Below are 16,319 nucleotides of genomic sequence, written 5' to 3' on the forward strand. Positions count from 1 at the left end.
TTAGATAAACAAATAAGGTACAGAGTATATAAGTGAATTGTTCAAGGTTACCTAGTAATTTTATTTGTACGTGTGTGTGTTTGTCATTTTTTCTTTTGCTTTATTTGATGGCTTAGGCTAAACTGGTAGTTAAATCCTTATGCATATTCACTTGGTCCAGGCATTAATTTTTTATAATGTAGAAAAGAAGTAATCAGGAATATCTACCAAGATAATTTCATGTTCTTTCATTGGTATATATTTATTATTCCTTCCCATGCAAACAAATTCTGTAGTGAACTAATAATAAACTATTGGTAAGCATTTAGTGTGGGATTAATTTGCAAGATAATTAAGAATAATTACCTGGTTTTAATGGCCCTTCTTGACCATTCAATAAAATTAAAATATAGAATTACATTATAAGTATTGAAAGGTTATCCAACTATAAAGTCACATGAACAGTAAATGTCTTTCAATGGCTCCAGACACTTCAAATTAGAAAAAGTTTGTGGCATCATTCTGCATAGTTTAGTGCATCCAAACATTATCACTGTGAAGAACAGTGAAGATTCTATTTACAGGTTATGTTCTTGCTGCAATATCTGAACAGGTAAAGGGAATAAAAAATAAACAGAACATCCCAAATATGGAAACAACAATTTGGTGACTTTAATTCAGAGATTTTTATTTCTCCTATGGCTTGAGCATTTCTGTACCTCTTTAGACTTCTGGGTCTGGAATTGTGTTGTTGTGGACCATAGGACCATAATTAATGTTATTTTTTGAACAACCACTGTGTAAAATATATACCAAGATATTAGGGAGTGATATGAAAGTAGAAACCATGATCCAAAGAATTTGTAAAGAAAGGAAGAAGCCAGGATGATAAAGAATAATAATATTATAAAGGCAGGTATAACATATAAATGTATGTGTATGTATATATGTTTAGAAGCAGGTTGCATGGAGTAATCCTCAGCATGGGTAGAATGTTATTCAGTAAAGAAGAGGAGAATTTCTAATTATTAAAAGAAAGACTGTCAGTGATTAAAGCCCCATTAGTGTTCTGAGGGAGGGGAAGGATAGGATGTAGGGCAACTGAAAGGAGATTATTCCAGTTAAGGAGACTTGAGGTCCACTATGGATAAAGCAGTTGGAGAATATGTGGCAGGCAGGTTTACTTGGCTCAAGGGCATCACATGCATCAAAGCTATGAGAGAACATGTGGACCCATGGGAAAAGTGATATTTGCAGGAGATCTCTGAAGTTCACATTTGTACATTTATTTTGCTGAAAAAGTCATGGCATGCAGTGGTATAAACTGCATGACTGGTGACTCAGAGGGCCTCCCAAATAAGAGGAAAGTTCTTATCTGTTGGCAATATTGATTTCATAATTCAATGTGTATCTCTCTGTTCCAGGATTTAAAAAATGATGTTCTCATTAAAATGTTCTGTGTGATTCTTTCTATTGGGCTAGACTATCCGAGGGCACCGGGATAGTGTCTTCCTTTGTTCATTCATTTAAACATTCAAAATGCTTCACTTGCTAAGGGGCAGCCTATTTGAGAGTACAGAGTACATTTTATTTGATGAAATAGGTTCTATGTACCTAATTATACATGGGTATTAGAAATGTAGGCTTCATGTAACATAGAAAACAAAGAGTTGTCAGGAGACAACAGCAAAAACTATTTACATTGCATTACATAATGGTTTTAGGTCCTAAATATTATGTTTAATGTTTTCAGCAGTCTCTTTCCTATAGTTATTGCACACGTCCCTACAGATAATTATAATTTCTCAGCTAACTCTGGGTCTTCCCTAACTCTGCCTGCTCTTTGGTTTCCATAGTCATGTGACCCCCACACAATGCAGAGAAGAACCCGCCATCTGCTGAGGCCCTCGCTGAGCTCCAGGACAACGTGTGCTGAAGACTCCCAGGTGCGGCCTTGCCTCCTCAATGAAAATTGCTTCCAGTTCCAGTACAATCTGACAGGTATAGATGAAATCCATGGCCATGCCCTTTTCCCTTAATGTTGACTAATGGGAGAATATTCATATTAATATTCATTCTCCAGATTAAGGACCAACAATAGAATGTACAAATGTATTGCAGGACAGGCTGAGAGTTTGATATTTCCAGTGTTCCTTTACAGCAAGAAATAGCCACTCATGTAGAATCAGCAATGCCACCTGGAATCTCTGAATTCAAAGATGCTTAGAAAAATTTGGCAACAGTTCAGAATAAAGTTGAATTAAGCTATGATAGACAGACACAATAAAAATATCAGGGGGTAATTTACTACTTAGGAAAGAATATATTCATCCTGTCATGGAATTTAGCTATTTAATGGCTTCTATTATTTCAAAAAAACTCAAGCTTGTAATGTACTTTCTCTATGGATCTCAGTGTGGGTGAAAGATAGGCCTGCCATCTGGACAGGGATGTTTGAGAGGCACTGGGAATTTTAACAGCATTGTTATTAAGCCACTAAGATTTTTCCTGGGAACCACAGTACTCAGCGTACAATACCAAAAAATGTTTAGTTACACTGATCTGCTACCCACCATTTCCCACAGTAGCAGATATACAAAATGCTACAAAATGTGGAACCATGTTAAGTCTCAGCATTGAATTCAATACTGACAACCAAACTGCCATGTGCCTGCAGTGCAAAGCAATCTTGTTTTCTGAAATAAATTCCCCACTGAAATCCCAATGGCACTGCTGAGATTTCTCATGTAGAAAACCTTGTAGAAAGTTCTGTGGAGCAGTATGGTTGTCTTTACAGGTGAAAGATAGCCTCGTGTTTTTGTTCCTTTTCTTTAGTTAAAGGTGCCTCAGATATTTGGTTTTCATGGTGATTTTTCAGAAATACAATTAAATTTGCTTTAGTGAAAACCCATGTCTTTAAAATACTGATTTTATTATACCAAGAGTTTGCTATGTTTTTAAACTCTCAGATCATTTATCATTTATCAAATACAGAAAAGCTCCTTTAAAAGGTTCTCATTGCGTATGATCAAGATTGTCCTTTTTATCCACACCAACAATAAAAATTTTTTAAGAGGTAGGTTAATTATGGGAGATTTTAGTTGAACTCTCAGTTGTCTACTTTGTAATACAACTATCCAAATCTATAAAACCTTTTTTGATGAGAGAATATTTTTTTAATATAGAGTTTTGGGGACAGACCATATAGTTCTGAATATGTTAAACTCTTTCCTTTTGGGGTACCTCTCTTGGTTTCACTGTACCAAATTGTTTTGATGATTATATTTATTCCTTGAAAACATTTTCAAGTTTACATCAAATACCAGCTTCATTTCTGGGTTATTTTCTCTATTATCCTCAGCAAATAGATGATTCCAAACTTGTTTTCCTGGTTAGTGCCTTCCTTTCCTTCCCAGCCAACTGTGAGATGGTTTCTAACAAATACTTGGCTTTTTACCTCAAGAAAACAAACTTAGGAAGGTGACTCACTGTTATCAATTTGGTTGTTTTTCTTTGAGAGACTTGCATGATGTTCTGAAGCCAGCTGAAAGTGGTTTTAGGATTATGTGCACACTATGCTTCTCTACCAATGCAGATATCAAAGGTTTGTTGTATTTTCTCCTCATGGCCATGCTTTTTTAAAATATTTTTACTTATTTTTAGAGAAAGAGGAAGGGAGGGAAACATCAGTGTGTGGTTGCCTCTCATGTGGCCTCCACCAGGGACCTGGCCTGCAACCCAGGCATGTGCCCTGACTGGAAATCGGACTGGCAACAGTTTGGTTCACAGCCCATGCTCAATCCACTGAGCTACACCAGCCAGGGCTCATGGCCATGATTTTGAAACTCAGTTTGGTGGTTCTTTGCCTGTAGAGTGGAGCACATGCCAGCTGAGTGAAAACGCGACATGTGGGCAAGGTGTCAGGACCCGCCTTCTGAGCTGTGTGCGCAGTGATGGCAAGCCAGTCAGCATGGACCAATGTGAGCAGGTAACTTGTTTATACTTGTATTTCACACCCAAGGCTTTGTTTTCATTAATATTGATGTGTAACTTCCAGGATGCTTGATATAGATGGCAGATTGATTTCTTATCACAGCTTAGGTTCAGTTAGAGAAATTGGTACTAGTATAATACAGTAATATCTCACTAGTTTGAACTTAGTCATAATGACCAGGAAAGGCCATTTTGCACTGGGGAAATGTGTTCATTAAAATACATATATTTGGCCCTGGCTGGGTAGCTCCTTTGTTTAGAGCGTCGTCCTCATACTCCAAGTTTGTGGGTTCTTTCCTGGGCCAGAGCACATACAAGAGTCAACCAATAAGTGCAAAACAAGTGGAACAACAAATCAATGTCTCTTTCTCTCTCTCTCTCCCCCCACTCTCTCTCTCTCTCTAAAAAAAATCAATAATAAATAAATAATATACATTTTATGATTTTTAATAACTCATTTATATGTATTAGCTGTCCAACAAACTATTGACATCAGGTGGCTTAATATTTAGATATGATTTTTTGTGTTGGGCAGGAGATTCATTTTCATATGTGATAAACACTGTCCCTTGCATATAACAAGATCAGTGACACTTGCTTTTAGAATACTCTGCTAATTTTCTTGTATTTGATTGCTAGATAATTAGTGCAGTTGTATTTTTCTTCTCAAACTAAATTAAAATGCCTCCCTATGCAGTTTCAAATTAGCAGGTTTGAAAATTTTTGCCCTCGTTTTTCCTGTGACAAACTATATGGAGTTTGGTTAAAATCTATTTCAAAAAAAGTTGGCATTAACTTCCTGATATACAAGTGAAAGCACCAAGGGGGAAATTTAATAGAAATAAATATGACCATATGCTGTCACACTAGAAGAATCACTAACCAATCTTTGGAATAAATTGAAAATATGGGGCCAGTTAAATTAGACCACCACAGAAACTTTTTTAAAACAAATTGGCAAAATAAAAGTTGTCCCATTTCTTCTAACACAGGTGGAGTCCACAAGTAGAAACTGAAATCAATACGAAAATTTCCTCATCTGTCCTGATTTAACCATGTTAAGTAGTGTCCCAATGACACACTCTCTAAAGCAAAAGTGCAGCTGCAGACCAACACCAACTCTAAGACCAGATGATCTGAAATTGGATGTCCCATTTGGTGAAATTCTGAAACTGGCTATTGCATGGCAGAGTTCTGTCAACCAAGAGTCAGTGATTTATGTTAGCATTTTATTTCATTATATCTGCATCTCAAGAAGTTGCCAGCTACAAGAAAAATAAATCAGTAGTCTACAATAAGTCAAATAACTGAAAAAAATCTTACATTTATTTTGTCTAATCTTTTCTCTTGACACAAAAAAGATAAAAATTTTCATTAATAGAAAAAATGAGTTTCTCTACTTTCTAAATACCATATGTCCAGCAATTATTTTTTTAAAATAGTAGTTTAAAGTAGTCCCAAACTATTAACCTAACTCAAACATCCACATATTATATGGATAATAGATCTCATATGGTAATTTCCATTGTGCCCACTTGTCAAGTAATTGTACTATAATCCTTAATTTCATTTTGGTATGAGATTTCTAATATTTAACACGTGCTGACCGTCAAAGGCTTCCTAAAGGAGCACTCAGTGTGTGGTTCTTAAAGCAGAATTTTTAATTATTCTTTCTGTGTTTCTTAGGTGATTTATTCTTTTACTAAGACCTCTTCTACCTTGATCATTAGAAAATTTGTAGATTTTACCTAGATTAAGGTTTCAGAGAGACCAAGAGGAAAACGAACTATATAATCAGCTTTTCCCGTGATTAAGCCCATGACCATTTTTTTTTGCATAATTGCTCTTTTTAAATAAACTTTAGATTGGTTATTGATTTGGGTTTTATTCTTATTTTATTTATGTTTCAGCCTAGCTATTTGGTTTTGAGCCCTCCGAGGACTATTGTCCCACCCAGAACAACAACAACGTGCTTGATTTTAGCTCTGGGCCCTCCTTCCAGTTCACTGCCAGATCAGTGACAGACAGGACAGATCTCTTTGTCATGTATCCACCTGTCCTTCCCAGTGCCATAACTGCAGGCCTATTCTAACATTTATGAAAAGAAATTTCGGCTGACAAGTTTTGATTTTGTGAAGTAAGGACAAACATTTTCTGTGATTGTCAACAATTTATATAAGAAAGGGTATTTTCCCCCACAAAAATGTAAAAAGATTATCATCATAGAATAAAGGGCAGTCTTTTGCATAAAAGGATAATGTTTTGATTTGCTGTTGATAGGACTTCTCCAGCAAAATCATATTTTATTTCCACCTGCAGCATAACTTGGAGAAGCCCCAGAGGATGAGCACTCACTGCCTAGTGGAATGTGTGGTAGACTGTCAGCTCTCGGGGTGGACAGCTTGGACAGAGTGCTCACAGACTTGTGGCCATGGAGGTATTTGGATTCCCTGTTTTTTTCCCACTAAATAATTTAGATTTAAATGTCTTTCAGTATGCTGTAGCTGGCAAATGGGCATAGGCATGGTGGCCAGCTGAAGGCAACATGAGGTTGACACAGGGGAGAAGAGGCTGATAGGGCCTCCTACCGGTCCTTTATGATGAGGCAGGGGTTGAAGAACTGACCTGGGAACAGTGGCCACTGCCAGAGGAGCTGATGGCTATGCGGGACAGTATTTATTCAAAAGGTCATAAGCTCAACCAATTATAAAAATGTCAGCCTCTGTTGTTTTGGGAAGAAGTAGGTTTTATGTAAGTATCTCTGGCTTCTGAGTCAGGTAAGAGCCCAAATCAAAGTGGCTTAACATCATAGACCAGAGACTAATTTTTCACTCACAAGAAAGGTAGGGTAGTTTATGCCACAGAAATTAGTCAAGGATACTGATTGGTAGAGGCTCTACCACTTCAAAATAACCAAGGTTTTCTGGAAGGTTATATCCAGCTGGTTCTGTGGAGGTTTCTATGGACCAGGCTGGAAGTAACATACATCCCTCCCATCTACATTCTACTAGGCAATAGTCATTCCCACATTCCCAACTCCACATAAGATGGTAGGGTAGGAAATGAAGTTTCCATAATGGCAAGAAATGCAGAAGGCAATCGATACCCAGGAGCCACACCAACAGAAGCATAGACAGCACTCCAGCCACTGGGCTGAAGTAGGGACCAAAACATGTGCCCATGCATGAGAGTCAACAAGAGGATAACAGACATGCACGGACTGTGATTTAGGATAGGATAGAATTCTAGCCCTGAAAGAGAGGTATAATTTATCTCAAGTAAATGTCAGAAATTTGGACCTAAAGAGAAATCCTGTTACTCAGCTAGTCACTAAGCAGGGAAGAAAGGAATGTGAACAACAAGTTGGAGGAATCATGGAATTGGGGTGGGAGAAGGGGATGCCCAGACCTGGATCCAGTAGTCAAAGATATTTGAAAACGGGTATCTGAAAGTCCTGTGACTGGATCACTGGACCAGAATGTCAGCTGCTTTCTGAGCTACTCACAAATGAGTGTGCTGGGGTCATTGATAATTCTCTGCCTTAGTTGGGATCATCTGAAAAACTGAGACAGGATGCAGCATAGAAAAAGGGCTCTTCCATGAACTCAACTGAAGATCCTGGAAAGGGCAGAGCTAAAAATGGTAGCCAGAACATGAATTAGCTAAATGTGGCTAAGGAACTTGAAAACTATTTCTTCACAGAGCATTACTCAAAATGAAAATGTAGAAATCACAATGTCTAATAAAAATATACTATTTCCTGCATAATTTAGAGCCTGCAGAGAACCTCAGATAACCAAATGGTAAGTTTTAGGACCAAGATTTCAGTGACTGACCTATATAGTTCCTCAAGTTTTCTGATTGGCAGCATGACATAATCTCCAGTTGGGCATCCACCTTAAAATTGGGCAATCTAGGTTCATATTGCAGCTGCTTAAGCCAGATATTTAAGTTTTCTGAGTCTCAGCTTCTTCATCTATAAAATAGAATTCATGCACATATTAGAATCACTGTTTTTGGTTTGAGAATTAAGTAATGTGAGGCATATGAAAGTGCCTAGAATATGTTAATTTAGTATATGTTAATTCCCATCATTTTCCTACCCTCCAGTAGAAAGCATTGTCAGAAACTCTCTAGGATCTTTTAAAGATTATCCCATAAACTCAGTCACTTTCATCTCCCACTTTCATCTTACTCTGTTACCTCACTAAAAATCCATATGCTACATTCATAGCCTACGTGAAATTTTTAAAATGCAAATCTGAACAGTTGTTTTCCTGTTGACTTCAGAGTCATCCATCAATTCATTTATCCATTAAGGATTTACCTATATGCCAGTTTTAGTTCAGTGTGCTGGGGTTGCAGCAGTAGAGGAATAAGATAATTTACCTATTTTCATGGAGCTTGCACTCTAGTTGAGAGAAAATAGTGAATAAAGAAATAAATGAGTAATTTGTATGTTGATGAGTTCACTAAAGGCTCATACAAGTGAGAGGTGTTATTCACATTAGTGCAGACATCGTGCTGATGTCTGCCTTCAGAATGACTGGTTCTTCTTTTGTCCAGTGGTGACTTACCCTGGTTATCCTGTGGCTATAATCTCTAGTCTTGTCCGCATGGGACTCTGCTGGTATGTGTGACTCCGGAGTGCTAAAAGGTAGAATGGAAAAGTAGAGAAAGACAACACCCTGTGTTGTCAGCATGGTCCTCAAGAACCTGTGGGATCTCACCCAGGCCTGCCTCTCTATCCCTACACCTTCCTCTGTCCAGTTGATATTCTGAGCTCCACTATTGTCCATTTCAGTCACATCCTTGAGTGGGTTCTTCTTTGCACCCTGGCACCTTTCCCTCTGTGGAACATCTCACCATCACCCCCACTACTGCCTCTTACTACTTTTATCATGCACGAATTACATTTTAATGGTTTACCTAAGGAAGCAAACCCACTGTTTGGTTTCTTCATGGGTGAATTCCCCCAGTTCCCATGAAGCATAGTACCTGGCACACTGGAGACATTTCTGCTAATATTTGTCATTGCACAAGTTATTCTGGACTGTAGGGAAAAGCCTGGACAGGAAAAACTTGCAAACTGGCTCATAAGCTCAAAGGCAGCCAGCCCTTGCCAGTGGCTGTTTCCCTCCCCCGCTAAATAAACACATCAACCTTAGGTATCACTAAGAATCCATGCAGTGCAAAGAAACAGAAGATGTCTGTTATTATTTTTGTGAAAGTCCTAATTTTGCCACTGAAACATGACAGATTGCCATGTTCTGTTAACAAATCACCTTTAAAACTTAGACCCCAAATTGTAAGTTTAATATTAAAATATCGTTTCAATTTTTCAAAGAGTTCTATTAGTGATGTGGACTCATCAGACTTTTCTTGTCTATTAGAAAAAAAAAAAAACACCTTCCAAATCTGGATCCCGCTATTGGAAAATTCTAGGCAATTAGTTTGAACTTTAATTCACCTTTTCTAATTCTTTGAATAATAAATAAAAATAAACAATAAAACAAAAGTTTCCTAGGGAATGTCATTGTGTAAGCTAATGTATAGTTGAAAGAGGGAAGGAATGTTAACTGTTGAATTTTACCATGAATAATGAACATCCACATTTTTGGCCCAACATTTCAGGAAGAAAACTTTCATTTTAATTTTTTAATTCAATTGTTAATTTATATTTAGATATTTGTTTTCTGTATTATGAATAAGTTTGAGCATTTACTTTTGAACACAGTATGCTACAAGAAATTTTATGTAACAAATAATTATAAAACACAAGAACAGATACAAAGTACAAGAAATTGTATGTTCCAGTAATGAATTTATGATATTTATGCATCATAGAAGGCCAAGAACTCTTTGTCACTATCAATATCAGAAGTATCATCTTCAATTTCTACATTACTGGTGTCTTCCAAAGAGTCCCTTTCCTCATCCCGGTAAATTTCATCACCCTCAGTTCCATCCACAGCATTGCTGATGCTGTAGTTTTTAAATAATTTCACAACTGCTTCCTTCTTGACACAGTTCTGCAATCTTACGATCCAATCAAAAACCTGGGTGAATGGATGCTTTTTTCAGCCTGCCTGTAAGTATTAAATCATTACCAGCTGACTGCATCCACAACATCCACTCTTTCTTCATTTGGGCCTTATAGGGCTTGTTTACTGACTGACACATCAAGAGGTTGCCGTTGACTGGTTAGCCCACCAAGTATCATAGCAAGTCCTCTGCAATGTTTTTGCCCTTTGGGTAACATGGGCTTTGAAGTGATCAAGAACAAACAAAGCTGGTTTTTTAAGTAATTCTCCAGGCCTTCATGACCAGATTTTGTGAAACCAGATTTTCATCCATCCTTTTTCATGCATATGAACGATAACTCCACTTGGAATCTTTCCTTTTGGAAACGTTTTTCTTTTAAAGATGGTCATAGGTGGTAGCTTTGTCCCACCTGCCCAATAGGCTAGAACACAGGGAACTGTGTTTTCTCATGACCACTTCTTTTAACAGCCACAGTCTTTGCTCCTTTGGCATCCACAGTTCTGTTGGATGGCACATCAAATGTGAATGGGACCTCATCCACATTGGTGATTTGGGACAGGTCAAAATTATACTAAGTCTTTTGAAGATCAATAACATGAGAACAAAATTCCAAAACTTGATTCTCATAGGCTGTTGGAAGCTTTGGGGTGAGTTTCATTTATGGCCTCATACTGAAACCTTCTCTTCATAAAGTTAAAGCACCATTTAGGTGTCCCTGAGAAATCGTCAATGCTTTTTTTTCTGGTGCAATCCATTACCTCCCTCTTGTATCATCTTGGTCAAAACAGAGATCCCAGTTTGTGGCTGCTCCAGAATCTAAGTCTTCACCTCCTGCTCCACCTCCAGCCACTGTGGAGGTTTCCCTTGCACTGCCTTCTGTCTTAGCATCTGAAGCAGCTTTTATTCCCGTTGCCTCCACAATCTGCTGACATTCTCTGAGGGAGGAGGTCTAAAGAGTCTCTCGGCAGCTCTATTACCATGCTTTGTAGCATATTTATTAACTTTTAGTTTAAACCTTGCAGCATACGAAAGCCATTTCAACATTTTCCAAGGGATTTTCCAATAATATCTCTTGCTTAACATGTACAGAGACAAATGTCATGCTGTTTACCCTATGGTAATAAAGTCAGCATCACCTATCTTATCAAGTGGATAACAATCAGAATCATCTATCTTACTCTGTGGATAACAATACGTCACTCTTTGTTGCATTTCATTGAATCATTGACTGAAACTGCTTTCGTTACAGCTTGATCTAAGTTCAACAAACCGATTATTGTATTTCAGGGTATACTATTTTGCATACAGATATCATTATTGGTTTCTGGAGTTACACTGTTAATGCATAAGCATAAATAAAAGAATTAAAACATTTATATAGATACAGAATCAGTACTCCCCATGTATAAAGCACGTCCTTATTTTTCCTTCAAAAATGTGGGCAAAAAGTGTATATTATACAAGGCAAAATATGGTACTTGAGAAATCAAGTTATATAAAACACTTGGAAATTATCTAAATAGTATCCATTGGCACATAGATAAAACACTAGTTTTAAGTCACTTCTAGCTAATTTCTTGGGAATCCTTTCTTGACCCTAGATGTCTTGATCTCCTAAATTGTAAGATAATAATGCCTTTTAGAAAATATTCCTTAATCCTGATATCTGAAAAACCCTTCAGTGATCTGCTTTAAATGTGTACATATTGTTGTTTTTTGCTTTATTTATTCAACAAGATTTATAAAATTGACAACTATTATTCAGGCATCTAATTGAGTCCTATTTCATTTTCAAGAGTGGCACTATGGAATATAAATGGTATAATGACCTGCTATTTTGAGTTCGATTCTTGAAGGCAGAACTGTAGAGGAAATTTATTCATGCAAATATGCATTGGATGCTTCCTGAGTGTCAGGAACTGAGGGTACTGTGTGTGGAACTAAGTCCCTCACTTCATAAATTTAATATTCTACATGAAAATTAGATGATAACAAGATGGAGAGATAGGAAATCAACAAGTAAACACAAAACAAAAACAGGTCATGTGATGGAGAACAACAAGTATCTTGCAGGGAAGTGAGGGATGGGGGAAGAAAGGCTGCTGAGGAGGTGACATTTATGTCAAAATTGAATGACAAGGTCAATAGGTCTAATAACTGTTATTTTCTTTACTAGCTACATTTTTTTACTATCTTTTGCATTCAAGGCTCTATGTTAGAACCTATAGGCAAAAATATAAAAATGATTTTTTCCAGTTATATTTGTGTCCAACCTCAATATTAAAAAGAATAGCACAGTACTAAAAAGAATAGGACACATGGCCTTTGCAATTTTAAGCATCTACCCTCAGGACTTTGCTAAGGCAGCTTGTGTAGAATATTACATGTATATTATTCCTCACCAGTCCCCAAGCTAACTCCCCTTCCAGCCCTCCAGTTCCAGTTTTACAGCAGCTCTCCTCTGATCACCAATCCCTGGCAGGGAGGAATGTTTCCCTAATCCTCATGCCGCACAACCTAAGACAACAAACAGGCAATACTCAAAAGCAGTAATGTATGGCACAGATAAACTTGTTTCTTAAAAGAGACTGAAATGTGGAGCTGAAGAGATTTGAAAGTACTGTGAAGAAATAAAGGAGAAAAAAAACAACTGGGACCACATCAAACTAAAAAGCTTCTACATAGCTAAGGAAACCATCATCAAAATGAAAAGGGAATCAACTTAATGGGAGAACATATTTGCCAGTGATGCGTTGGACAAGGGTTTGATCTCCAAAATATATAAAGAACTCATATGACTCTACACCACAAAGACAAACAATCCAATTTTTAAAAAGGGCAAAAAGCCTGAATAGACACTTCTCCAAGGAGGACACACAGATGGCCCATAGACATATGAAAAGATGTTCAACATCACAAACCATCAGAAAAATGCAAATTAAAACCACAATGAGATATCACCTCACACCTGTCAGAATGGCCATCATGAATAAATTAACAAACAAGCTGGCAAGGATGTGGCAGAAAGGGAACCCTAGTGCACTGTTTGTGGGAATGCAGACTGGTGCAGCTACTGTAGAAAACACTATGGAATTTCCTCAAAAAACTAAAAATGGAACTGCTTTTTGACCCATTGATTCCACTGCTGGGAATATACTCTAAGAATCCCAAATCACCAATTCAAAAGAACTATGCACCCCAATGTTCATAACAGCACAATTTACAATAGCCAAGTGCTGAAAACAGCCCAAGTGTCTGTCGGTAAATGAATGGATAAAAAAAACTGTGGTACATTTACACAATGGAATACTACATAGCAGAAAGAAGGAAGGAGCTCTTACCCTTCATGACAATATGGATGGAACTGGAGAATAATGTGCTAAGTGAAATTAGCAAGGTGGTGAAAGACAAATACCATATGATCTCACCTGTAAGAGGAAGCTAATGAACAAAAACAAACTAATGAGCACAATGGAACCAGAGGCAAAGATACATGGAACACTCTGACAGCAACCAGAGGGGAGGGGTGAGGGGGATAATGGTGGAAGAAAGGGAAAGGACTAGACAAAGAACATGTATGAATGACCCACAGACATAGACAATGGTATTGGGATTGACTGTGGATCAGGGAGTAGGATGGGCAGAGGAGGGCAAAGAGGGAAAAACTGAGACAACTGTAATAGAATAATAATTAAAAATGATGAAAAAGAGAAAGTAATGCAATTGTTTAAGGTAAAAAAAATCTGCAGCTTGTGTCTCCTAAGACAGTCTGCCAATAGCTGTCTTTTTATACCAGCCACTGTCTTTTCTCTACCTATTTGGGGCAATGGGGCAAGGACTACAAGTGGAGGCAGAGTTTATGCATAGGAAGCTGACGTTAGCACCTGCAGTTCTCAGCTGACTTTTTTATCAAAAGCAAAAGCTCACGCAATTGTTTGATTGTCTCTGATTATGAATTCAGTAGGTTGTCAGGCAAAACCTAGTATGCTGGATATTCTGAATATGCTTCCCCAGGAGCCCCACTTCACTTTCAAATCCACAGAACTACATTGATCTGAGGGGAAATTTTGAACTGAGTTCCTCCTTACTTTCCAGGCATCTGGATTGCCTCTTTAGTGTACACCTGATACTTGGCATATATACTTTCTAATTGTGTTAAAGATTTCAGGGTCAGAACAGTATGAATCCAATATTATTTTAAGTTAGAAAGAGACTGATTCTAAGCTTCCACTAAGGCATTTTTTAGATAGATTTCAAAGATCAAAGCTTGTAATGGAATAGTTTAATATTTGGATTAGTCATATTCTCTTGAATTTTCATCAGTTCGGTAGAATGTAGGACTTTCTAAATTTAGCATTGCATAAATTATTTATATTATTTAGCCAATAACATTATAAGAATGTTCTTAATCCAAGGCCATGATTTTTTCCTGTTTCATATTTTTAATTCAATGTACATGAGTTTATAATATTTTTTCTACACTACATAATCCAGACTGCCTCTTGTGATTCCAAGGTGGCATATAATTTTTGTCAATTGTAGCTAATCATGAAAAATAATCTAATATGAACTACAAAGCATCACAACTTTGAAATTTCTCAGCTTTTTTTTTCTCTTTTAGATTTCAAAGGCAAGCCAGTCACCTTTGTTTTTAGTGTCTTTATAACATGTAACCAGTATGGTGTCCTTGATTAGGCACAGTCCAATAGTTATAACAGTTCACACTTATTTACCATACCAGTTAATTAGTTCCTGTGACAAAAGATCAAAAAGCTAAATGGTAGAACAGGAAAAGAAAGAATAGATAAGAAACCAGAATATCTGTGTTTTAGAGCAGGCTTTTACAATGGCAAGTTGTAGGACTTTGAACTGGTCTTGGCAAACTTCCTTGCATTATTTTTTTAATCTGTAAAATGATAAAATATTAGAATAACTACTCTTTAATATCTGTTGGTCAAAGGCACTGTTATAGATGATAGAATTTTATGTAATTTTAGTATTTTAGTAATTTTTTACAAGAGTACTATGAAGTATAGGCATATGTTACAGGTGAGGTGCTAGCCAGGGGTGTCAAACTCATTTTCACTGGGGTCACATTGGCCTCGCAGTTGCCTTCAAAGGGCCGACAATTGTGACTGTGCCTTAAAAATTTAACTCATATTCAGAAGAAATAATGCCTAGGTTTAAAGCAAGCCAGTAATAATCCTATTCAAATAACATACTATAAACTCTAAGTCAATTCATGTATTGTTATTGTATTTCTGCCCATGGTGCCTTGGAGTTTATAGGTACATTCATGTAAATGGCTCAGATAGTTTATTTAATGAACTATGTAAGGTTAAATAGGTATGTTCATCTTTGCTCCATTGCTAATGTATTCCCTTTTCCATTCTCTTCTATGTACATAGTTTACATTGTTTGCCTGGGTCATATTCAAATTGTCCAGAGCTATCAAAACCATAATTTTCAGTTAATTCAATTGATCATGTGTCAGAAGGACCATTGTTTAAAACACGGTGCTGTAAAGGTACATGGCTACTGGCTACCTGGATCTGAGAGTACAGTCAGAACAGAAAACCATGTCATTTGACTTAATTTCCTTTTATGAGTATATAAACTGACAAGTTCTTCACAAGTTTTGGGGGGACTTTTATTGCTTAAAATTTCCCACATACCCATTGTCCCTGAGGCCTCAGAGTAAAGTCTGACCACAGTTCAATAGGAATGCAACCTGGGCCAATATGCTCTACCCTTATATGCAGGCTTAAACTTCTGGTTTCTTTTTGAATTTTGAGTGGTATATGTGTGTGTGTGTTGCACTGGCATGCTTCGTCGCCTGTTTCTGTAATTGGAGGCATTACCAGGCAGTCCCTTTTCCATCCTTGCAAGTATTGTAATTATTGTGAATTTAAAAGTAGGCCTAATGCCACTGTTGATTATAATGAGTATCAAATCTTTCCCAAGGAGAGAAAAAGGCTCAGAGAGAATGCTAGCAAACTTACCCTATCATAATTTGGGTTTTTATTAAATGGAAACATATTTCATAGAAAGTGTTTTCTCTCTTTTATAGCCTGAGGAGCAGATGAATAGAGTCCATTTCTGCTTCTACATCTCATCGGTATTGCTCATTAAGCAGATTGTCTATATCTATTATTGAATTCAGGTTCCAAATAGATTCCTAGACCCATATATTATGCTTTTATTGAAAAACATAAACACAAACAAGACAAGTCCAGACAGTGTCTAAGAAGATCTCCCACTGCCAGACTGGAAATGCAAGGATATGTACGGCAGCAACCTTC

General features: G+C 37.1%; 1 protein-coding gene across 1 annotated transcript in view; it reads left to right on the forward strand.

Annotated features, from left to right (window-relative positions):
* THSD7B (thrombospondin type 1 domain containing 7B) overlaps positions 1 to 16,319 on the forward strand; it is a 776,886-nt gene that overhangs the window by 725,538 nt on the left and 35,029 nt on the right. Inside the window, exons 17-19 of the mRNA XM_045826088.1 lie at positions 1,836 to 1,980; positions 3,852 to 3,967; positions 6,292 to 6,409. Of these exons, the coding sequence (XP_045682044.1) occupies positions 1,836 to 1,980; positions 3,852 to 3,967; positions 6,292 to 6,409 (379 nt within the window). The remainder of the gene's footprint in view (positions 1 to 1,835; positions 1,981 to 3,851; positions 3,968 to 6,291; positions 6,410 to 16,319) is intronic.

This window comes from Phyllostomus hastatus, unplaced genomic scaffold, assembly GCF_019186645.2.
Source record: "Phyllostomus hastatus isolate PE091 unplaced genomic scaffold, TTU_PhHast_1.1 phas_scaffold_60, whole genome shotgun sequence".
Lineage (NCBI taxonomy): Eukaryota > Metazoa > Chordata > Mammalia > Chiroptera > Phyllostomidae > Phyllostomus > Phyllostomus hastatus.